At 42.8% G+C, this 22845-nt stretch overlaps 2 protein-coding genes and 3 non-coding genes across 6 annotated transcripts; 3 read left to right on the top strand and 2 right to left on the bottom strand.

Moving 5' to 3' along the window:
* Positions 1 to 41: 41 nt before the first annotated feature.
* trnae-uuc lies at positions 42 to 113 on the bottom strand. Its single transcript has one exon. It is a non-coding gene; the product is annotated as a tRNA-Glu (tRNA).
* A 560-nt stretch (positions 114 to 673) lies between these two features.
* trnah-gug lies at positions 674 to 745 on the top strand. The gene has a single exon. It is a non-coding gene; the product is annotated as a tRNA-His (tRNA).
* A 195-nt stretch (positions 746 to 940) lies between these two features.
* Positions 941 to 3875, top strand: LOC105903049 (EBP cholestenol delta-isomerase). Of its 2 annotated transcripts, none has more exons than XM_042707529.1 (5): positions 941 to 996; positions 2366 to 2681; positions 2793 to 2829; positions 3057 to 3187; positions 3342 to 3875. In XM_042707529.1, exons 2-5 carry the CDS (start codon positions 2366 to 2368, stop codon positions 3566 to 3568), a joined length of 711 nt encoding a protein of 236 aa, XP_042563463.1. In that variant the 5' UTR covers positions 941 to 996; the 3' UTR covers positions 3569 to 3875. The 2 variants fall into 2 exon arrangements, with proteins under 2 accessions (XP_042563463.1, XP_031421376.1); XM_031565516.2 differs by lacking the exon at positions 941 to 996 and adding an exon at positions 1757 to 2147.
* A 407-nt stretch (positions 3876 to 4282) lies between these two features.
* trnaf-gaa lies at positions 4283 to 4355 on the top strand. The gene has a single exon. It is a non-coding gene; the product is annotated as a tRNA-Phe (tRNA).
* A 5115-nt stretch (positions 4356 to 9470) lies between these two features.
* Positions 9471 to 22146, bottom strand: LOC105903033 (transcription initiation factor TFIID subunit 4). The gene is made up of 16 exons (XM_031565982.2): positions 21868 to 22146; positions 20780 to 21715; positions 19076 to 19224; positions 18667 to 18786; positions 18387 to 18506; positions 17753 to 17875; positions 17492 to 17581; positions 16820 to 17119; positions 16318 to 16441; positions 15060 to 15180; positions 14505 to 14674; positions 13900 to 14030; positions 13550 to 13675; positions 12966 to 13022; positions 12636 to 12755; positions 9471 to 11813 (listed from the first exon to the last, which is right to left on the bottom strand). The coding sequence occupies exons 1-16, from the start codon at positions 22097 to 22099 to the stop codon at positions 11646 to 11648; spliced, it is 3087 nt and encodes a 1028-aa protein (XP_031421842.1). The 5' UTR covers positions 22100 to 22146; the 3' UTR covers positions 9471 to 11645.
* Between the last annotated feature and the right edge of the window lie 699 nt (positions 22147 to 22845).

The raw sequence follows: 22845 nt of genomic DNA on the forward strand, positions 1-22845 counted from the left end.
AGTACATGAAATATAAAGGTAATGTTGGCAAAAAATCCGTATTCCCATACCGGGAGTCGAACCCGGGCCGCCTGGGTGAAAACCAGGAATCCTAACCGCTAGACCATATGGGACTACACAAGACAGATAGCGGCAATAATTCTTTATAAAACCTAAGCGTGATCGCTAATTTGGCTGGTTAACTAACAAGGTCCACATCAACCTGAGTTAGATGATTCGCACTTACGCATTCGACTCTGGCCAAAGATGTGCACCATGATGGCAGCGTACTTGATTAGCCATTAGGTCCATAGCTCCGTAGCGTACAAAAGTCCCCGCGTTGTAAAACCGTTATTTTAAATGCTTCTAATTCTTTCCACACTGAACAAATATATAAACGCAACATGTTGGGTTTTGGTCCCATGTTCGGACTGGGATAAATTATCCTATCGTCGTGTTCACGAAAGCTAGAAGTCTGTGCACACATTCATAACGTATCTGTATGTATAGCATAGCTTACAGTAATGCCCTGACTGCTTTTTTATATGTACTGTATACTATTTGAGATTTTTCCATGTTGCATGTATATTTTTGGTCAGTATACGTCTAATGGTAATTGTAGTGACACACATATCCTACTCCATCTGATTATAAACCAACTTTCCCGTTGAGGATGTAAGCGCCCCAGTAGCTCGCCGTGATCGTATAGTGGTTAGTACTCTGCGTTGTGGCCGCAGCAACCCCGGTTCGAATCCGGGTCACGGCAGGGTTGAATCCCTGACACGGCAAGGGGCCAAATTTTTTGCTTTCATACACATAATTACTTATATTATTTAAAGCAGACCTGGGCAAAGTGCGGCCCAAGGGCAATTTGCGGCCCATTGGCTGCCCCTGTGCGGCCCGCGGAGGTCAATTGTAAATTAGGAATCAAACGTAAATACCTGTACTTATTATACGGCTCTTCAGAATGTTCCAAAAAGTTCCTTTGATTTGAATGGGCCACCCCAACGTTCGCAGGTCTGTAATTTCTTTATATTCACTGCTGCGAAAAATGTATGACTGTTGTCATTGGCAACGGGTTTTGTGCTTCTAATTCACATTTTTCATATCATTCCGCATCGCAGGTAGTCCGGTAATTTAACGTAACTGAAAGTCATTGAAACTTGAAGTCAGAAGGTGGGTTGCTTCGCATTTATGTGAAGAACTAAACGGCAACAAAATCATTAAAAAGAGGTATTTTGGAGAAATGTCTTCTATTGTTTTGGCAAGTAACCGTATAATAAGCGGGATATTTTTTTATTTCCGTAGGCCTACATTCGTGCGTGTGTGCGTGCCTGCGACCATTTGCGCTGATAAAAATGTATATTACTATTAATTTGTATACTTATAGTATTGCATTGCAAGCTTGCTCTCGTGTGTGTGTGTGCCATGTGTATTGATCGTCTGGGAACACCTTAATACTGCAAAAACATGCTCATTTTCAAAATCGTTTTGGTGAATGTTGATTAAATGTTGATTAAATAATGTTGGCGTTTTTACTATGCCTGCACCAATTTTTTTTGATAGCCTAAATGTAACATCTACTCTTACCAGTAGCAGTTAATCAAAACCATACAATGTAATGTTTTTTTATATAAAGAAATACAACTTATATTGAGCAGAATTGAGTTCAGCCTATTGGTCCGGCCCTCCACAACAGTCCCACTATCTCATGTGGCCCCTTGGGGAAATGAATTGCCCACCCCTGATTTAAAGTATTAACTCACAAAAATTATAACGCTGTTGTCACAGTGTCGAGTAATTTTATAGCTGGTAGTTTGGTCACTGTACATGTCCTCAAGAGGACGATCCTCAGTGATGCAACAACCTGTGACGATATACATGTTCCGAGACAGCCATCCAATTACTAAGTAGAAAACCCTATCGTCGTTCTCGCGCAAATGCGTTCTAGGTTCCTGATTGGCCACATTTATCACATGGACCTACAGAGTAGATAGGAAACGGAGTAGTGGCAAGTGGCGCGATCTTTTCTTACGATAGTCAAGTTCCAGTATGTTAATGTTCACGTAATTGCCTCGTAAGGTAAACGTCAGTGATTCTTCTCTATATGCATCAGCTGTAACAGCAGGTTTGTATGAAATAGAGGACCATCTCCGCCGATTGCAAACGTAAGTTGAGTAAACAGTGTCCAATAGTAGGCTATTGTGTCCATGTGCAATAAGGCGTTATCAAAACTAACATCAGAAAATTATGACTACTAGTTTGAATGTATTCGTATAGGTTCTTTGTATATATGTAACATATTGTATTGCATATTATATTGTACTGCCAACTAAATGTTAGGCTACTCATACACCTTCATACCTTCTAACTTGTCTTTTGACAGATGACGGAGGAAACAAGTTCAGGTCTATCCACAGGCCATCCATACTGGCCACGTAACCTGTCCCTTCCAAGCTATGTTCCTAATGACCGGTCTATGACAGAAATCCTGGTCTTCCTGTTCTCAGTGTCAGGGGGGCTGCTGTTGGGTACCTGGGCACTGACTGGGAAGAAAGTGGCAGGAGGGAGGCTCAGTGCTGGGAGACGGTTAGCTCTCTGTTGGTTTACTGTGTGTGGCTTCATCCATGGAGTCATTGAGGGCTGGTTTGCCCTTTTCTATTCGACCATTGTCTCTGATCAGAGCTTGCTTTCACAGCTGTGTAAGTGAGATGCATCTACTGGTATCATATCATACTAATGCCTATAGAAAAAATAAACAGTGAACCGTGCAACATTGTGCAGGACATAAGTATTTCAAATGTAATTCACAGGGAAAGAGTATTCTAAAGGGGACAGCCGATACATCATGTAAGTGTTGCACAGTATTTGCATTTTTTTTTAAAAACATAACATTTTGGGACAGCTATGACTACAGTGGTGATCAAGTGATCAAAGTCTGAAGAAATAATGCCTATTACCAAAGTTTGATTCATATTCAAATTTACTGTCACAGCATTATCTTTTAAAATTGACAGTAATTAAACATGTTACCAGCCAGTATAGCCATTGCATTGACGCTGTGTCCATCTCCCCAGCGCTGACAACTTCACAGTCTGCATGGAGACCGTGACCGCTTGCCTGTGGGGCCCCTTCAGCCTATGGCTGGTGCTGGCGTTCTTGTACAATCAGCCCTACCGCTATGTACTACAGCTTATCATCTCCCTGGGTACGAATGCAGTTGCCTTGGAGGATTAGTTTGGTCTTTTTAGAACTACTATTTTATGAAAATGATCATGTCTTATCATTCATGGGTGTTGTGTTGGTTAATTGTTGCCCCTCAGTTTCAGAGATTAATCCTATGACTGCATTATTTTACACAGGTCAGCTTTATGGGGCCGTGCTCTACTTTTACACAGAACATAGAGATGACTACATACACAGCGAATATGGACATCCCATCTACTTCTGGTTCTACTTTGTCTTCATGAACGTCCTCTGGATAGTCATCCCGTTTGTTCTAATTGTGGATGCGTGGTGTCAGCTCTCAACTGTCCAAGCCCTTTCAGACAGAGCAATGTCTCAGTCAAGTAAACGCAAGGCTAATTAGTGAGGAGTACTTTAATTTAGTCTTACAGCCCATCCAAGATGTTGTCCCTTGGATTGTATTGTTTAAAATGGTGCATCACGGACACATTGACAATTCACCTCATGATGACACTAATGCTGCTTGGGCCTTTTTCATTAATGTATTACACTGTGATCCATGACATTTTATTTTTCATAAGTTTATAGCTTTTAAAATATATGATGTGCAGAAGTTCGTCTTCTAAGATCATTCTGTTCATATTGAAAGGCAAGGTGGATAGGTCCTTTGTACTATCATTGTTTCCAAATAAAATATGAAATCATTTCCATACTGACTGAAGCGTGTTTTCCTGAGATACAGCATCATATGAGAAAATAAGTCTTTCATTTGTTGATAAGAGCATTTAATGTACGCCACAGGCTATGGTTTAGTATTTATATTCGAGGTATGTTCACATCATCACAGGGCATTTCGGTTTATTTTTACTTTAAGGTCTTTCACTGTAGTTGTTTACATTTTTCTTGGTTTTGTCATTAAGATAAATCATAAAAAGAACATTTAAAAAGACTTAAGATGCATATATTATTAAAAAACTCGAAAACAATCAATAGATAAGTGATTGTTACAGAATTTATCTAGATGCATCTTTAAACGCTAACTGAAAAGGCGTATAATAACTACCAGTCGCCCCACTAATAACGCGATATAACAACTTCCGGTACATACGAGGTACACGCCGAAATAGCTCAGTTGGGAGAGCGTTAGACTGAAGATCTAAAGGTCCCTGGTTCGATCCCGGGTTTCGGCAGTTTTGCTGTCTATTCTAACCAGATTACTGAAACTGAATTGAAATACACACGTCGCGAATAGCTGTAACGGACAACCAGCCAATAGGATTGAAGCTTTTTTTTCTTGAGCCATTGTGCTGAAATGATTACCTGTGCATTTAATTATTTATTTTAGATTCCCCAAAAAATGGGATTTGGATCTCCATTACAGTGTAATCGAATCTGAGATGAGTAGAAAGCATGGAACATACTAGGGGATTAAAAATCAATGGCAACTTTCTATGTCAAATAATTTTTTCTGTAATTTCTAACAAAATTATAGGATGTAAATGCTGCTACTTTGAACATAGTAAAATACTACTCCACCAGATTGCCTGAATCTTTGTAGAAATGTACTAATGTTTTTTTAGTTCTTCCCTTGTTTGTCAAAATGTGTTTAATATCTTCCTCGTGGATTGATGTACTGCTAAAATTAACTTAACCAGCAGACTTGGATTCATTGTTATGACACAAAACTTATTGTTGTAGATGGTATAATTAAGCTGAGAAAAAGCTATATTATTTTCATTTAAGCATTTAAGGCAGTGTGTTTCTGGAACACAATAAAACAATAATAGCTCCTTCATCAGTCTCATATCGAGACTTGGGCTGTCCACAGGCAAGACTGGTCTTTTTCTGTCTTCAGTTCTGTTCTGGCTGGTACTGCTGCTTCACCAAAATGCCTTCCACAATTTTCTCAATGGAGACTTGTGTCAGAGGTGTGGACAGGGAAGGTGCAGGTGGATTGACATCTGGCTGCTTAATGTCCACCAGCCGTTGGTAGTTCCACTGTACCACCCCGGTCATGCCCTGGGCCTGGACAAATTCAGTTCCCATCCGCTGTCTGCTGGTGCACTGCTAAACTCTTCACACCTGGTGAGGCTGGAGCTATGGGAAAGTAAATTATTATTATATTTTGTCACTGAAATGAACACAACATTTGATTACATAAACAGGATCCGAGTGGTCCCTTGCAGAACACAGCACTGATTTGCCCTGGGAAGAACACCACTCTGTGCATCTTGACCTACCATGAAGTAAAAATAATATACATATGTTTTAGGTTTATTTTAAGATGATGCTTTAGGAAGATACTCGTGAAACAAATAGCGATATTGTAGGTATTTATCACATCACATTAAATAACCTGACTCAAAGATACATCTTCTCCGATCTCTGAACTTCAGTCAAATAGTTTCATGGGTCAAGAAGACAATAGTTTCTTGGGGGAAGGTCTTCTTTCTTCCAATGGGTTGTTCTGTAGCTTGACACTGGAAAGATGCGGCAGGTTGGCAGTAGAGTGAGTGAGTGTGAGACCAATATTATACTTTACATACAGTTCCCTTGCTTGGTGTGTATGGAGTCATTATTATCTTTTACTTTGTGTTTGTATGTAAATATTAACATTGAATTGGGACGGAGGCATAGGAAAGGTTGTAGGGCTCCAGTGATGTGCAAGATCCCTTGTGCCCCCTATTGTAAAAGAAGGGAAGTGCATGTTGCAGTAGAATGCATCATCAGAGGCAACCAGGCTCATACTTCCTGCATGATAACCGCCTAGATCATAATGTACTGTAATCTATGAATCCACTAATAAACAAGGAATATTAATCAGTAGACTTTCCTATGTACCCAGCAATTTTTGTACTTCCTACGTTTTTTTTTTAATGTCGCGTCACTTGCGTAAGGCAAGTTTTATTTAGTGGCACAATTCATACACATTGGTTATTCAAAGTGCAGAAACTTAAAACCTGGAACAATGGCATCTCCAAAGTGAAGGACATTAAAACGAAAAATAACTAATTTGAATGTGAGACCTGTTTACATTAGTGTGCTGATATGATTTGTTATATGAATATATCTCATGTGAGTAGGGGGGAGGGGGGGTTGGGGGGGGGGGGTTATGACATGTTTGGGATATGTTATGCCATATATGCTTAATAAAAATATATGAAAATATGAAATATATGAAATGTGAAAATGAAATATGAAATATTGTAAAACCCAATTTAACCAATAAAAAAATAATACTAAAAAAAAAAAAAAAAAAAAAAAGGTGCAGAAACAGAAAAATAAGAGATTAAGAAGGGTAAAGTGCATGTAAATAGTTGAAATAACTGGTCGAAAGCTATTGGTATACCATTTATCTTCACAGGGGCAGGCTTGGAGTTAAGATGATTTAATATGAAATGACAAAAGAATTGTATTCTGTGGAGACCATCCATATATGAGAGGATTGAGGGTAGTCAGGGGAACAGATGGGGCCTTCAGAGGCAGAAGCTGGCCTGGTTGGCATCCAGCTCTGGGGCAAAGTCACCTTGTTCCTCAGGAATCTATGGGTGGAAAAAAAGAGGTGAAAAGGCAGACATTTTTTTTTGCATTTATTTGAGAGTCCTTATATGGGTGACAGAATTTAGTGGAATATTAACTAACATACTATAATGTGAGAGTAATACCAGTTTAATAAGAATAAACTAGTTTAGTTTACAATTGCTAAAGGAATGGATTCTCTGAGACAAATACATTCAGGCAAACACTGAGACCAGTAAGGCTAACCTACAGATTAACCTACCTGCTGAAGCCGACCTTTGGTTAGCAAATTCCTCCAGTTGTCTCTCACTAAAGACGAGATGGAGATTAATGTGTTAATACCCACAATCCAACTTGCTCAGATGTTAAACATGTTTATATACTCATGTAGGCTACTTCAAAGACAGTATGCGTTCTCTTTCTGCTAAAATTGTATGCTAACTCTAAATTGTGCATATAAATGTCAAACATCCCAAGATAGCTCACTTCCTCACAATAGCCCACAGTGACCACCTCTCTTGTGGGAGGGTTTCTGGTTATGACGAAACCCTGGGGACGAACCCTTCAGCTCTGCCACCCAGTCCATGAAGTCCATCAGCCTGCGTGTGGAGAAGAGGTGTGTGTGTGTGTGAGTGTGTGTGTGAGTGTGAGTGAGAGCAAGATGGGAGGAGAAGGGAGAGAGGGGGGCAGGAGAGGTGTTACATAGATCAAAGATGGGGAAAAATGAATACTGTAGTAGACAGACTTCAGTTGATTGTCTGAAAGTCTACTCTGGTACTACTATAGTCCTGACAAAATTGTACTTTTCCCAAACGTTATTTGTACATATTAATATTACGTATTACGTTAATATTACATCGTGCAGGTGCGGCCTGCTGTTGTGACTGTACTACCGTGCCTGGACGTGGGTTGACAGTCACGAATGGTTTTGCATTGGCGGGAGCAGGTTTTGTAAAGTCCTGCGTGTTCCCACAGGAATGGAATGCTCTGACTCTGCAAAAGCTGCTGATGACCCCCTTCCCAGGGGCTCCATGGCCTTTGGTTCAATCAAGTCTGTCCTCAGATCTGGCCAGTATCTGGTCGACGTGTCTGCACACAATGTTGCCATCTCCCAGCATGACCTTATAGGAGACAGGACCTGTGATTTTGGTTATGACCTCGGGGGGAATTTCTTGTGATCACTGCGTCTCTCTCATGGAAACTTCTCTCTGAAACTTGCTTGTCATGATGTTTCTTTTGGATGCTTTCCACCCTTGTTCGGGCGGTCTGGATGAATTTGGTCCAGTGTTGATCTTAACCTCCTGCCTTGCAACATTTCAGCAGGTGACAGCCCGGTGGTGGACTGTGGTGTAATGCGATTACTAAACAGCGCTCATGACACCTTAGTGTTGAGGTTCCCGTCACCTGCCTTCTTCATCATTAACTTGAATGTCTGGACTGCGCGCTCAGCACAGCCATTGGAGGAAGCATGATAAGGGGCAGAGGTGATGTGCTCGAGGCCGTTTTTCAGCATCAATTTCTGCACTCAGAAAACACGAGCCGTTATCGGACACAATTGTCTCTGGTAGTCCCTAATTGCTAAAGCTCTTCCGTAGACATTCAATAGTGATGGCTGAAATCGAGGCATGTAGTAGCGGGGGAATGTTGTACATGTACATCTCTTTCCCACAGCACCCTAGTATAATTACTGCACTAGGTTTGGGCCTGTACTGCTAAGTTGCATACATGGGCTCAGCTACTGTGCTATATTAAAATAGCTTGTTATAACTGGGGCATTGTGGTTCTCTCTCCATTTCCCCCTTTAAAAGCAAGCAACACCTGTACATCAATGTGAAATGTATTTATTTATAGCTCTACTGATGGCTGTAATGTGTAAGTACTCAGCTGTCAGTAGATAACTTCAGTTTCAGAGCAGTTATGTGTCACTGTCAAGATTATGTCACGTTAAATAGATTTGTTTCAAAGACATTCATTTGAAACCTTTGGTCATAATCACTTCGTGACACGAGCAGCCGTTCAAGGTAAGTGACGTGTTGTCAGAATTAAACCCCAAGCAAAGATGGAAATAGTTTGCCTACCAAGCTAACCTAACGCTTAGTTTATTTACGCTAGCTTGCAACTATTCACATCTTATTTGTCACGGTGCAAAAGTTCACTTGCGTATTTAGCCGACTTCGTAAAAGTTCGTTTAAGAAGTCAGTTGAGTATTAAGCCGTAAAGCTTCACAGAATTAAAAAAACTAAAAAGAAACGGTCGTTTAACAGTCAGGCAAGCGACACCGTTACTAAACGAAAAAGTGAAGGTCCTGGTATTAACCAATCAAACGTATCGTGTTTTCCTTCATCAATAATTACTTTGAAGTGGCTCGTCTGGCTTCCACCCATCGTCTACCGACAGGTGTCAAGAGTAAAGGTCAGATATGTGGTTGAGTTGCTTCCTCAGAAAGAGTACAACCAAAACGACAATTAAAAAAAAAAACTTTTTTTAGTATTACCATGCATTGTGTGCATTCTATTATGCATCTATGAAACATATGCCTTTCTAATCACACAAGAACCTGTTGTAGCTAAAGAAGCCATTTATCACTAGTGAAGGTTAGTTGCTTGATTTAGAGGTGAATTCAGCAGGCCAGCTGAAAGAGTAAATAAACGGCATTTGTAGAACACTGCAAACTACCTGTGTTTAAGAAGTGTAAATCCAAATTTTTCTATACAGCAAAGTTGACAATCACACTCATGCAGACACATTTTTCCGTTTTTAATGAAGGAGATCATTCTCTTTCAATCCTCTATAAAATAATAGCAATTAAAAACCTTTTTAAGTAAAATATTTACATATTAACAAGTGGCTGTGCAAAATTTACAAGATATCGATACACATACTTTTACGCTATCATCTCACTGTTTGTCTTCTTTCTGAGAAGGAAGCTAGGGGGTGCATCGTAACAGTTACCAAGGTGATCATCCTGAAAAATAAGACAATACTGACTGATTGACAGGAGTCGGACAGTGAGTCATAATCAGTTCTGTTCATGAAGAATCACCTCATCATGGACAGTATGAAAAACTGAAGTATGTACAAATCATAAAAGCTTTATCCATAGACAATGTTTCATACAATATAACCTGTGAAAATATATAAGGAACCAATTAGTATGTGCTCTAAAAAAATAGGTACAAACTGGGCCTTTTTTTCGCTCTGGCAATTAAATAGTCTGAATTTGCAAAAGCTGATCCGTCAAGAGGATGCAGTCCATGATCATGGATGTGGAGTGGGGTAGGGTAGGGTGGGTGTGTTGCGTTGCGTTCTCTCCTGTTGCCAACGTTTTGAACAGACACAGCCTGACTGAAAGAGGCAGTCAAACTCCAAACAGGAATTGACAGTGCAGTCAGAGAAGTTCACGATTTAAAGAAAGGAAAAAAAAAGAAAAAAAAAATCTTATTTTGTATTAAAATAATCTTAGGGCTTTCCCCCCTCCCCCATTTCATTCTTCATCATCTGCTTTTTTCAACATTCACACAGCGGACTACAACCATCCTGACCCATGCGGTGGGAACTTGAGGAGTTGTGGTGGTAACATATATACATAAGGTATACTTTCGCATGTGTATGTGAATATATATTTATATATAATCTCAAAACAAAACAAAATGCACCAACATATAAATAATCATTACAACTGAATTAGCAACAAAAAGGTTAAACATCACACATGACAGACGATTAAATAAACTTGCCAAATCAGAGAACAAAGCAAAATGTTAGAACAAACTGGAATAATGAATTGAGGAGGAGTCAGAAGACTGATGCTACATTTGATGAAAATGAGAGAAAAGGGGAGAAAGAAAGAAAGAAAAATGGAGAGTTAAAAAAAGGAAAGAAAATTCCTTAATTGCTCAGCCTTCAGAGAGAAGATACAGAATAATAATTATATGGCTTATTTTGGCAAGAAGGCAACTTAGTTTAAAAAAAAGAAATGTTCCAGTTAAAAGAATCCGTGGGCTCTGAAGTGTTGATAAAAGAAGGCTAAAAGTAGAAAAGGCTCTATATAAAAACTGTCCTTTAGCTCGTCTCACCGTGGCTCCTGCTCTGAGCAAGATTAGCATGATGTAAAACCTGTGAGTTTGACATGATGAGTGAAGTCTCTTCCATTTTGTTTTCTTTCATTTCTTAGCCTGTTCAACAAAAGGCGCTTACTCTTTTTGATGAATACAAATCTTTTTGTAAATGTTTTTGTTTGTCTGTGTGTTTCTCTCTTTTTCTACTTTTCTTTTCTTAAAAAAGGTGTCAATCCATCAGAAGTTAAGAAGCAGTAGGATATCCTGCAGATCCCCATAGCAGGTTTGTCTGTTCGCTGGAGTTTTTTTTTGCCATCAGTCTGCTCAAGGCTGGGCTGTTGAGTGAGGAAACAGGTTGTAGAGACAGAGACAGAGACAGAGACAGAGACAGAGACAGAGACAGAGACAGAGAGAGAGAGAGAGACGCTCCTCTTGATGTTGTGGCAGGAGACCTCAGGGAGTGGCCCCTGACAAGGCTCCACCCGGGTGTACGTGAGATGTAGACTTCTCAGGAAGCACTCTACTTCAAAAAATTAAATAATAATAATAATAATAATAATAATACCAAAATAAAAATCCACTCAATGACGTGAGCTAAATAAAACAGAGGGGTGTAGGTAACAGAGGTGATGGCGGCTGCGTTTAAAGGTGAGGACCCAACTGCTGAACTTTGACTTGTCAAGTGAGCGCTCTTTTTTTGCGTTGATGAGAAAAAGGAAAAAAAGAGGTCTCTGGGTTTTCTCCATTTTCTGGTGAGGTGAGGCCCAGGACCCCTTTTAGATACCTGAAGGGGGTACTTGACTGAGATGGGGGGAGAGGCGGGTGGGGTGGGGTGCTGTGCAAAGGGACTGGATTTAGGTCAGTAAGGGCTGGGTTGGGGTCCGTGTGGAAGAACAGAAGGTGCTATTTGAGAAAGGCCTTGTAGAGGAGGTGTGAGTGGCTGGTCTCGCGCTCATTCTCCAGGCAGAACAGCAGGTCCCTGAGGTTGACCCGGATGATCCGCTGGCGGGTGAACTGCCTGGAGCCACCGGCCCCCGACGCCCCGGAAGCTGCCGACCCGGACCCCGAACCCTGGGGGTGGAGGGAAAGAGGAACCAGAACAGGAGGCAGAGGGGAGGGGGGAGAGAAAACATGAGTCAACCACAAAACCTTTGGAAAAGTACAACACAATAACACAAACAGGTAAATGAAGAAACTAATTAAAAAAGGTAGTATTTTTTATTTCTTCTGCTTAGCCTCCCCCATCAAGATATTTGGACACAGTGGCATTCAGCAAGGGTACTGGAGAACTGAACTGCTTAAATCTTTTCTGATGCCTGCATCATCTCACTGTGAAGACTATCTGTCTCCTAACAAAGCAAAGAAGAAATTGCCAGCGTCACTGCACTCCTTTGCTTGTGTCCCGTGAAACATAAACGACTGAGATATGAAAAATGCTGGCTTTGTAGCTGAGGCTGATCCTCTTATTGAACATTTCTCAACCTATTGCCATGTTCTTAGCAATATTATCTATCCACATCTTACCACATAACATCATTATCTCATTTCTTAATGAAGCTATTTTTGATGCATTTGTAGAGTATTCAATCCCCATTGATGGAATTAGAATCCAGGAGTGCTGAATTATACCCGGGTAAGGATTTACATGTGGTGCTAACAGAGAGCTCACAAAGCAGAAGACTCAATTACTCATAATAGATTGTAAAAGCAAACTCAGTAATTAGATCAATACGTAATTTACTATTTCAGCTGAGTGTTTTGCTGGTTCGTGAGTGGGGTGGGAGGGGGGCTGGCACTGGCCTCAAGAATGTCAAACACAGTGTGGAGAAAGTAGAGAGCAAGTGAACGCAAGAGGGAGGGAGGAAGGAAGGAAGGAAGAGAGGAAGAATTAACCTCTGCTCCAGCTCCGCTGGAAGGGGACTCCACTTTCCGTTTCTTGCGGGGTCCGATGGCGGCTAAGGCTGTCAGGTTAGCGTCTCTCTGCCTCATCTGATTCAACTCATGCTGCTGCATCTGTGTCACACAAGCAGAGGCCACACTCAGCACCAGACATGCAACCAAGCCACAGCCGGACAGTTATATCTATAGCATAGAGCCACTAAATGGCACAAAGATTTATCTGTAAGTTGCCACAACATTTAATAGTCCATGCAATACCTTGTATGTTATATTCAACTGATTCTATGGAATAACAGATTGAGCTTGGTAAGAACCACCTCCTACCTCTTTGGCCTTCTGTTTGAGCCGTAGCTGTTCTGGGTCCTCTTGTCGTGATCGAGACTGCAGGCATGAGAAGAGCAGAGGGTCATTCTTACTGAGCTGAATATCAACTTCTCCATTTAACCACTAGGTGGCATTTATGTCATCATAAGCTAAGGCAAGATGAACTTTGTCAGGAAACGAGCGATTTAAAAAAATGTTGTCTATAAAAGGACTTTTAATTGTTGACTATTAAAAATCCCATTTTAAAATTGCCTGACTGTATGACTAATAAGGGGGAAAGTAGGCATTTGATATGAAAAGGTTCACAAATTTGTTATAAAGACGCCAATAAATTAGTTTCTTGTTTAAATTACTGAATGTCCTCTCTTACATTTGATTATGCCATTGGCCATGTGATGAGCGCCTAGAGACAATTGTATTGTTATGGCGCTATATAAATAAAATTGAATTGAAGTGGCATTCTGTGTTTAATTTTTCAACATTTAACTTTTCACACCCTTGATAGAAAGGCACACACAATTGGCTAACACCACCCTTGACCTTTGAGTTACCATGGAAACATGGAGTCAAGGATGCCAAGTTACCTTGGCTGCCTTCATGAGGATCTCTCTCTCCTGCTCCTCCTTCCTCTGCTTCTCCATCTGGTCTAGCTGCTCAAAGAACTTGAGCTGTGTGCGAACGTCACTGACCTGGTCGTACCGCTCATCCTCCTTGGGGGTAGACAAAGAGGAAAGATAAATGAGAAAGGAGTGAGTGAGTGAATTAATGAGGGTGTGTGTGTGTGTGTGTGTGTGTGTGTGTGTGTGTGTGAGAGAGAGAGAAAGATAGAACTGGAGAGTTAAGAGAGGGTACAAAATAACCCTTAGGTTAGTCCCTATGGATTCTCTTTGATCTTCCAACATTTTAGCACCAAGACAGTGTTGCTGTGTTTCACCTTATAGTAGATATTTTTCTGCTGGGAAACCTCAGACACTTTCTCTAGAAGGTTCTGCAGCCGTTGCTGGGTGGCGTGGGACACAAAGTTAATGACATCCGGGCCCAGCTCCGTGATGCCATACTTCCGCCCTACAGAGAGCCCAAATGACAGACATTCATATTTTGTGCCCATAGCAGAAATAGATAGGAAACACAAAACAAACATGCTGTGTAAGGCACTGTTTCTGCACTTGGGTTCAAATCTAAGTAACTATGGGGACCTCCTGATCCTGACTGATTGACTGAACTGCAACTCATGTTCTGGGAGAGTAAAATAACTCCACGTGGGGATTTTACAGGAAAAGAACGGGTCAATGTCTCAAGTACAAACTACCAGAGCTGGTATATAACAACTTGTTCTCAAACCACAACATGCCACAACATTGGCTATGTGTTTAATAACCATGGTTGTGTATTGCATTTCAGGTTTGTCAAATGTCACAACACACCAGTTCCACTTCCACAGACTGAAATATCTACACATTACTGCATGGTCCTCTCCACAAAATTACATAAGACACGCAGGAGCGTTTACCCAGTGTTTGTATGATGAGCCAGACTCACCAATTTCCAACATCTTCCGTCTGAGCGAGTCTGTGAAGAGAAAGGCCTCGTCCTTGCAGGAGCGAGTCACCGCCCCCACCAGCTCAGAGTTGGTGGCCAGGATGCGGGCACTCTCCTCGGACAGGTTCACCCCGGCCATTGAGGCCACGTCGTTGATGTCGTCATCATCTCTGCAGGGAGGAAGGGGGAGGTTAGATGGTTTTATCTGTCTTGCGGGGCCTGAAGTGAGATGTAAAACTTCTAAGTATCAAAAACAACATTCTAAAGGGAGGAGGTATCAATCAGAGTAGATATGGAAGTAACAATCAGAGTAGATATGGCAGTAATTATGACACCAATTGGTAACTAGATGTAATGTGTAGACACAGAATCAGCATTGCCCAAATAGTTCAAGAACACAATTATGTAAAACTCCTTACCAGTTACAAACTGCCATGTGAATGTAAACTTTTTTCCCAATGCAATTCACTTCAGCTATTCAATTCCAACATTACGCTTATGTTGATATTTGAAGCATAGGGCGATTGGAGGTGATTGCGTCTGTGCTTCAGTTACCTGAAGGAACCACCTCCTGCCTCCTTCAGTTTGTTCTTCTGGGCAGCCGAGGCCAGACTGTGCGGCCCTGATACAGATACCACTTTAGTTCCTGGGGCTAGGCCTGGCCTTATCAACGAGCCTGAGAGAGAGAGAGAGAGAGAGAGACAGGGGCGGAGAAAATATATTAGACCATATGAAACAATCATAGAGAAAACAAAACAGGGAAGTGTGAGAGATCATGATTCAGATATTACTCATAGCCAGGGAACATGAGCATCCATCACAGCCACCAACAGAGGGCAGTGTTGCCCCAGTGCTGCATTGTTTTGCGAGCCCTTGACAGGTGACAGATTGGAAGCAATGCTGATCCAATTACTACCGTCTCCTCGTTCTAATAGGTGAGGACAGCGGACAAAGGCAATGCTATGCTGCAAAATAGTCAGGGCTCACACTGAAACATGTATGGAAGTTTTGCACAAGATTGGATGAAGCACAGTTCGGCCCTTCTTATCACCTCTGGTCTAAACATGCTCTTGTACATATGCAGACTAAGTGGCACCTAATAATCTAAATTACACACACACACATAGAAAAGCCATGTTCCTGCTTACACAAGTACATGATTCATATAAGGGATATATTAATACAAAGCACTTGATTCATATATTCTTAAGTAATTAACAGTGTTTGCAAATTATCTCCATCAGGCTGTGTTTAAGTGTGAGCACTGACTATCTTGCAGCATAGCATTGCCTTTGTCCGCTGTCCTCACCTATTAGAACGAGGAGACGGTAGAGCATTGTGTGTCTGCAGGATGGTGTGTGGACTTGCTATTGTTGTGTGGGGACACTTGAGTTTTTCAGCGTCTATCAGCCTCACAGTAAATCAAAAGTCATATACCCGCTGACTGCAATTATAAATTATCCAAGCATTGCCAAACAGCCAAATTCAGATTTGCGATACAACTGCAAAAACAGTGACATTAAAGAGTGCTAGAGAATTGCCAACATTGGTATTGGCAAAGACGTGTTTTCACAACACTAATTGTTTTGTGACAGTAATATACATGGAAGTTTGCTTTCAAGTCTCGTTAGAAGCAGAAACATCTCTATACTTAATTTGTTGTAAGAGCTATTTGGGGAGCGATGCCGTAACCAAATATGCACACACAGAAAATAAACAGAAAGAGCAAGGACACACACCCACACACACACACACACACACACACACACACACTCCAGAAATTGCCTGAGGCGCTCACAGTTGTACTCCTCACCTGCAGAGAGGTGTTTGACGACAGGGGTGAACATGCGGTGGTGGGGCTGGCCCCTGAGGGTCACCATGGAGGACTGAGCGATGGTGACTTGGGGCCGCAAGGCTGCCCCTGGCTGCTGCAGGATCTAACAAACATACGCACGCGCACGCACAAACACACACACACACACACACACACAATTAATTCCTTGTGTTCCTGAACAATGTATTATACAAAGACAGCAGATTTTCTTGTATGTAAAACAAACAAAAACAAGTGTAATATTGATCTTAAAACAGATTAATTCTCCATGTACTTGGTAACACAGGCTGGGGATGACGAGACTTGTCATTTGTATAGCAACTCCTTTTCAGCTTTTCATGGTGTCTGTGTCTGTGTCTGTGTCTGTGTCTGTGTCTGTGTCTGTGTCTGTGTCTGTGTCTGTGTCTGTGTCTGTGTCTGTGTCTGTGTCTGTGTCTGTGTCTGTGTCTGTGTCTGTGTCTGTGTCTGTGTCTGTTCTTACCAGGCTGGGCTTGTTCTGGCCGGTCTGGGTCAGGCTGATGACCGGATGATGTTGAGAGGGGGTGCCGGTGGCAGCAACAGTGGCAGTGGGGGTCTTCATGTGGGTCGGGGCCGGCTGGATGGCGGTGCGCTGGGTGGCCGAGCCTCCCAGCACCACAGCAGTGAGGGCAGTGGAGGTGGGCTGGGGGGCCGGCTGGCTCTGCTGCTGCTGGGGCTGTTGTGTCTGCTGCTGCTGGAGCTGGCTTTGCTGGATGAAGGCGCCCGAGTCTGGGGTCATCTGGCGCAGGGCTGGGAGGCTCCTCTGCAAGGGGGGGGCGAGACAAAGTGGGGTTGGGTAGGTTAGGATTTTAAATGTCTGTGCTTGCTGTGGTCAGAAGTACAGTTAGGGCAGTTTACTAAACACTATTAGAAGCTTGTGTGTTGAATCAGCCACCACACAAGATAAATTCCGATCACTAAAACAGACAGTTAATTTCACTCAGTTTATTGATTCATCTCATAGCTACTGAGCTTTTAAGTTCTTTCAATATCCGTATAAAAACAAACAACACACACTTACTTAGAAAACAGCCATATGCTAGACTACAGTTGGAGTGATAAAACCAACAGCACTGTGTAGAGAACAGCAGGGGGTGGAGAGACCTGTGGAGATGAGCTCTCCAGTCCAGCTTACCTTCAGGAAAGGCACGAGGTAGGGCTGAGGGGAGGAGTTCAGCTCCCGGTACAGTCGGCTGGTGAAGTCCTCCGCTTCGATTTTCCCCTCCTGTGTGGACACAAGACACAACAGGGCAGCCAATCAGTACCCTCAGTCAGCTCCTGGAGGCGAATGGTTCGCCCGGTGCCGTTTGGCTCGTTCCTGTGGATATCGTCGGCATGAGAGGCAAAGCCAGCAGGGCAACGATACACGGACTGACAGACGGACGGACGTACGTACCAGGAGGCTCTTGACCAGCTCCTTCACGTTGGCAGCCGTCTCCGAAGACTGCTTCCCACTGGAGGCCAACTTGATCAGCGTGGATAGGAAGTTTTTACACTTCTTCACATTCTCCAGCGTTTCCTGAACAGCAAAGAAAGGGAAAGAATAAAAAACAAAGAGGAATGGGATATTAACAAGAAAAGTTGGAAAGCTGTTCATTGAAACCACTTTAGGCATTAAATAGATTTTCAATTTTAATGTGACTAAGCTCTATACGAGAGCCCAACACCATGCTTCTGCATCTATAAACATGGTTATCACCACCCAAGGTGTACAGCTTGTGCTAAAATCAGCCCAACGGCATTCGGAAAAACTTGCGGAGCCGCTAATTGGAGGCAAAGGAGACAGGCCAGCCGACAGAGAACACACTCTGACATCATAGATCTGAACAATTCACCCACTCAAGTCACCAAAACAGGCATCTAACTTCATCTTACCTCTGACATGAAAACACAGATGAACATTCTATTTATAGTAACCAGTAGTTTAACGATCAAGACTAGTACACCCTGTTGCTATTGCCTGGGACTGGAACTCTTACACCAAAAACAGTTAAGGCACAATCAGTGCATGACCTTGCCCTCTCTCTCACCGTAGTCGTGGCAGCGAGGGCTCTGGGCGCCACTACCTTCTGAGTCACCGCCTTCCCAGGCTGCACTGGGGGTGGCGTTCCGACAGTGGGGGCTGCGCCCGTACCCCCCAACATAATGTTCTGGAGGATTAAGGTTGGTTGCAAGTTAACTGTCATGTGTTGCATCTTTTTCACGTCAGCATGTATCCAGCCTCTCAGAGCACTGGTAATTGACTAAACACTGTTTGTAATCACCCGTCGACGTGCCCAGCCAGCAGGTGGACAGCCATGTGGGCCTTACCTGCAGGACTGGAGGCCTCTGGAGAGTGGTGGTGGCCTGAACGGTGGTCTGAGCGGGTGAGCCTTGTTTGATGATGGTCGTGGGGGTCACCTGGCGAGCGATGATGGGAGTGCCAGGGGCCTGGGCAGGGGCAAGCATAAATAAAAAATAAAGAATAAAGAGTGTGAAAGTGTGTGGCTGTATGAAAGAAACAGGATGAGCCAGTGATAAGGGCAGAAACACTGCTGAGAGGGTAAGACAGACACTGTAAAGACAAAAAGAAGAGAGACTAAATGCATTTACAAACGCAACATGATTAATGGTAATAACAGGAATTTAAAAGAGTGATTTGCATAGAACTGGAAAACAAGGAGCAAAAAGTTAGGTGGACACATCAGTTACACTGTGGTTTTGGCAATCCTCGGCTTACCTGCACAGAGGTAATCTGGACAGGTGGAGAGCTTGTGGGTGTGGCGGGTCGTGTTGCCATGGCACCCTGGGACTGGGCCTGCATTTGTGCCAACGTGTGCTGATGGATCATCAGCAACTGTCCACTCTCACTGCGCACCAGAACCATGCCTGCATGTCAACACACACACACACACACACACACACACACACACACACACACACACACACACACACACACACACACACACACACACACACACACACACACACACACACACACACACACACACACACACACACACACACACACACACACACACACACACACACACAAACAAACAAACACACAAACACCACGCCAAACACCAAGGGTGAGAGGTTGTTAAGGTCACTCCCCATTATCATTCAAAAAACCCTGAGAAGTACCTCATACATCACTCACCATCTACCTCAGACATTATGAGTCATTAAGTCAAATTCCATAATATAAAAAAAAAAACATTTAAATAAATAACATAAAATCTAAAAAGTCAGTTTTTTTTGGTGCTGGTTAAAAGTGAAACATCAGGGTTATTTTTTGGGTGGACTGTGTGGATATGATAAAAGTAATCCCTCTTAATCTGATCCTCCCTATAGGCCTGCACTCACCCCTGTTAACCTGGTCAGTGAGATCATTATTCAGTCTGTATTCCACAGCTCAGGCTCTAGACTAGAAGGCATACGACTGACTCATCACTACGAAAAGCTCTAAGACAATCAGTGTGCTGTAATCACAGCCCCTACTGTGTACCTCTCAAAGTATTGTGGGAAAAGGCAGATAAAGGAGTCATATCTCAGAGCACACTGTCAACTGGATTTCTAAGGTCCAGAGGCCAAGCATGTTTGAACATTATCAAGAAGCAAATGAGTGCTCGCTCAGAGGTTTAAAATGACTGCTCTTGTTCAAAGCAACATGGGCACTTCAGACCATCGAGTGAAACAGACTGAGCCAAATCTGAATGACAATCACTGAAAGTGCACAGAGACAAACACATCAGACTGTCTCCTGATAGCCTTGTCTTAAGTTTTAAGCCAGTTATATCATAAGTTAGAATGATGCTACATTACTGATCAGACAGCATCCTTGCTTGCAAACTTTGAACACATAGCATTTCAGAGAGAATGTCAACAGTCTGGCACCATCTCACAAATGGACACAACAAGTGGCTTTCACCTGCCACATGCTTGTCACAATAACTGTATATGTAGGCCCCATGGTGTTGGCAGAATGTTTGTGGTGCTTGGAAGGTGTGTTACCCCCAAACCACTAAAGGGCCATACATTTCGACAACTAATTTTGCACCGCTAACCTGTAACCGGCGCTTTCCCTCTCCAACTTCCACTATGTAATTATGTATAGATCAGAATGAAGGGAAAGATTTTCTTTCATTTTTTATTCTACTACAGAAGCAGATGTAAACGAGCAGGAAAGGGATTGAGTAGTGTTTCTGATACTATTTGCTACGGACAAGGCAATACTCTTGCCTTGAGAATGTTTTTACAAGAAATTTACACCACTTTTAACTACTTTTGGAGTGTGCCAATCAACAAGTTTATTTCTAATTGCAGGTGTGCACATATGACAAAGTAAATAGTATGGCACTGCAGCACAGATGTTACAGAGAGCGTCACTTTCTATGCCTATAAGCTTTAAATTGTATAATAATAATGTGTACGTAATTACCTGGAGGAAGCTGGATATTCTGGATGTTTGGCTGATTCTGCTGAGCATTTGGTAACCTGGGAGCCAACACTTGAGGGGCAATCGCACGTATCCCACCTGGACTGGCAGATATAGTGGACGGAACAGAAGTTCTCGTCATATTTTGCAAAACAGGGCTTTTTCCAACAGCAGAAGCAGCTCCAATAGTACCAGGCTGCAATGTGCTTTGCATCGGTTGTCCTAGAGTCAGGTTTCCTGGGCTCGCAAGAACAGTGGGAGACCCGGTCTGAGTCGTCGTTTGAATAATAGTTTTCGGTGACTCCGACTTGTTGATCTGAAGGCCCGAACTGACAGGTGTTGAAGTATTCGAGAGTGCCAAGTGCGCAACATTGACGTTTGCAGTCAAAACTGAGTTGTTACTCCCATTTTGCGTGGTAATCGGTCCCGGCGTTTGCATAGGCGGCCTCACTAGTGTGACGGTGGGTCCGGTGGTTAAACATGAAGTTTGATTAGCTATCACAGTCGAAGTGACCACATTCTGTGTGTTCATTAAAGACGTATGAATTACAGTGCTAGCAGAAGAAGGTAAAACAATTGTTTGCCCTTTCACCACGGAGCCAGGTCCGTTGTTGACAACTGTGACAGCGGGTACTGTACTGCCGACACTGTTGATTGAGCTCGCTGTTGTCCCGGGGGTAGCGGGAACACTTCCTGAACTGTGAGAGTTTATCACCACATTACTTCCATTCAAAGTTGGCATGCCAGACGTCCCTTTTTGTCCGCTGCCAGCTCCGTGGTTTGGAATGGCCATAAGAACAGCGTTGCCAGCCCCTGCTTTGCCTTGGTTAATCTCCACTTGCGTGCCCGACCCAGCCGCTGATGTGGTCCCCACTGCTGCATCCATAGTTGAACCCTGGGACCTCGTATTATTAATGACACCCCCTGGCACTCCGGCGCCTTCAAAAGCGGAAATAAACATTAAATCTGAAGATATCAAAGCTCAAAGTATTTGATTGCAGCATAAGCTTTAGTTTTTACCGTCTGTTACGGAGAAACGAAAACAGCAAAACAACGTGACCAAAATTAGCTAACCAGCTACTGTACCTTACCTGCTTTTACAAGCTCTTGTGCAAGTCCCATTTTGTTGTCCTGGACACTGGAATTAGCACTCCCAGACGAGTTACTGATGTGGTTTCCAACACCCTGAACCCTGACCGCTGAGTTTCCGTGACCTGATCCAGTAAGCTCAGACTCTAAAGAACCAACTATGTCGCTGACTACTTTCTCGTCCACCTCCGTGTTGAAGAAAACATCATCCAGCAAATCGGAGCCCGCCGCCATCTTTACTCAGCTACGCTCGCTCGTAAGACGCATGCGCCGATTGGGTAAATCGTCACTGACATAGAGATTCCGGGCTACTGTGATTGGTTATTTCTACATTTAAAGAGTGGGACAAATGGCTGAACATTGCATTCTGAATGCATGTCAGTGGCATCAACTACTCGACAGAGAAGGGGACTTAACCAGATAGAGGCACTCCATTCGAGTTGAAGCGTGTTTTACTGTAACAATACGACTTGTTTAAGTCCCTTGTTAGTGTACAAGGCAGGGAATAGGCCGCCTGAAAGAATATAATATGTTTTTTCAGTGTTTAGACTTGTCCTCAAGATGGCTGCGTTGTTTCTTCCCTTCCGTAGTCGGGCAGCAACTGTGACTGCGAACGAGGGCGCCATTCATGCGACTGCAGCCATCCAAGTAACCAACATGCATGGGAGGCGCAACTGTCAGTCGGAGCAAGAGCTCATTCAAATCGGCAGTTTACGCCTCCTTCAAGTAGTTTTATTGCCCGCCCAAATGTAGACTTACATGAAGTTACATGTTTGACGTAATGTAACGTAATGTTTCTCATCTACAACTCACTGATACATTGTAACAATTACATGCCATCTGTTCCCTACAATAAAATGTATAAAAGGGGGGAAAAAATGCAACCCTCCAGTGTCACTTGTATTACTTGGCGTACTCCCTCCGCCTTTGTTTTCCAGAAAATTGTAGGCTATTCAAAGTTTAAGACAGTGACAAAATGT

This window comes from Clupea harengus, chromosome 4 (assembly GCF_900700415.2).
Source record: "Clupea harengus chromosome 4, Ch_v2.0.2, whole genome shotgun sequence".
NCBI classification, from domain to species: domain Eukaryota; kingdom Metazoa; phylum Chordata; class Actinopteri; order Clupeiformes; family Clupeidae; genus Clupea; species Clupea harengus.

Bases quoted from the DNA above. Each gene is read 5' to 3' on its own strand.
- LOC105903049 (XM_042707529.1), top strand. From the start codon at position 2,366: ATGACGGAGGAAACAAGTTCAGGTCTATCCACAGGCCATCCATACTGG. The intron at 2,682-2,792 runs GTAAGTGAGATG...TGTAATTCACAG, and splicing joins GAGCTTGCTTTCACAGCTGT to GGAAAGAGTATTCTAAAGGG. The intron at 2,830-3,056 runs GTAAGTGTTGCA...CCATCTCCCCAG, and splicing joins GGGGACAGCCGATACATCAT to CGCTGACAACTTCACAGTCT.
- LOC105903033 (XM_031565982.2), bottom strand. From the start codon at position 22,099: ATGGCGGCGGGCTCCGATTTGCTGGATGATGTTTTCTTCAACACGGAG. The intron at 14,031-14,504 runs GTGAGTCTGGCT...GGCTCTCTGTAG, and splicing joins ACGGAAGATGTTGGAAATTG to GGCGGAAGTATGGCATCACG. The intron at 13,023-13,549 runs GTAACTTGGCAT...TCATGCCTGCAG, and splicing joins TCCTCATGAAGGCAGCCAAG to TCTCGATCACGACAAGAGGA.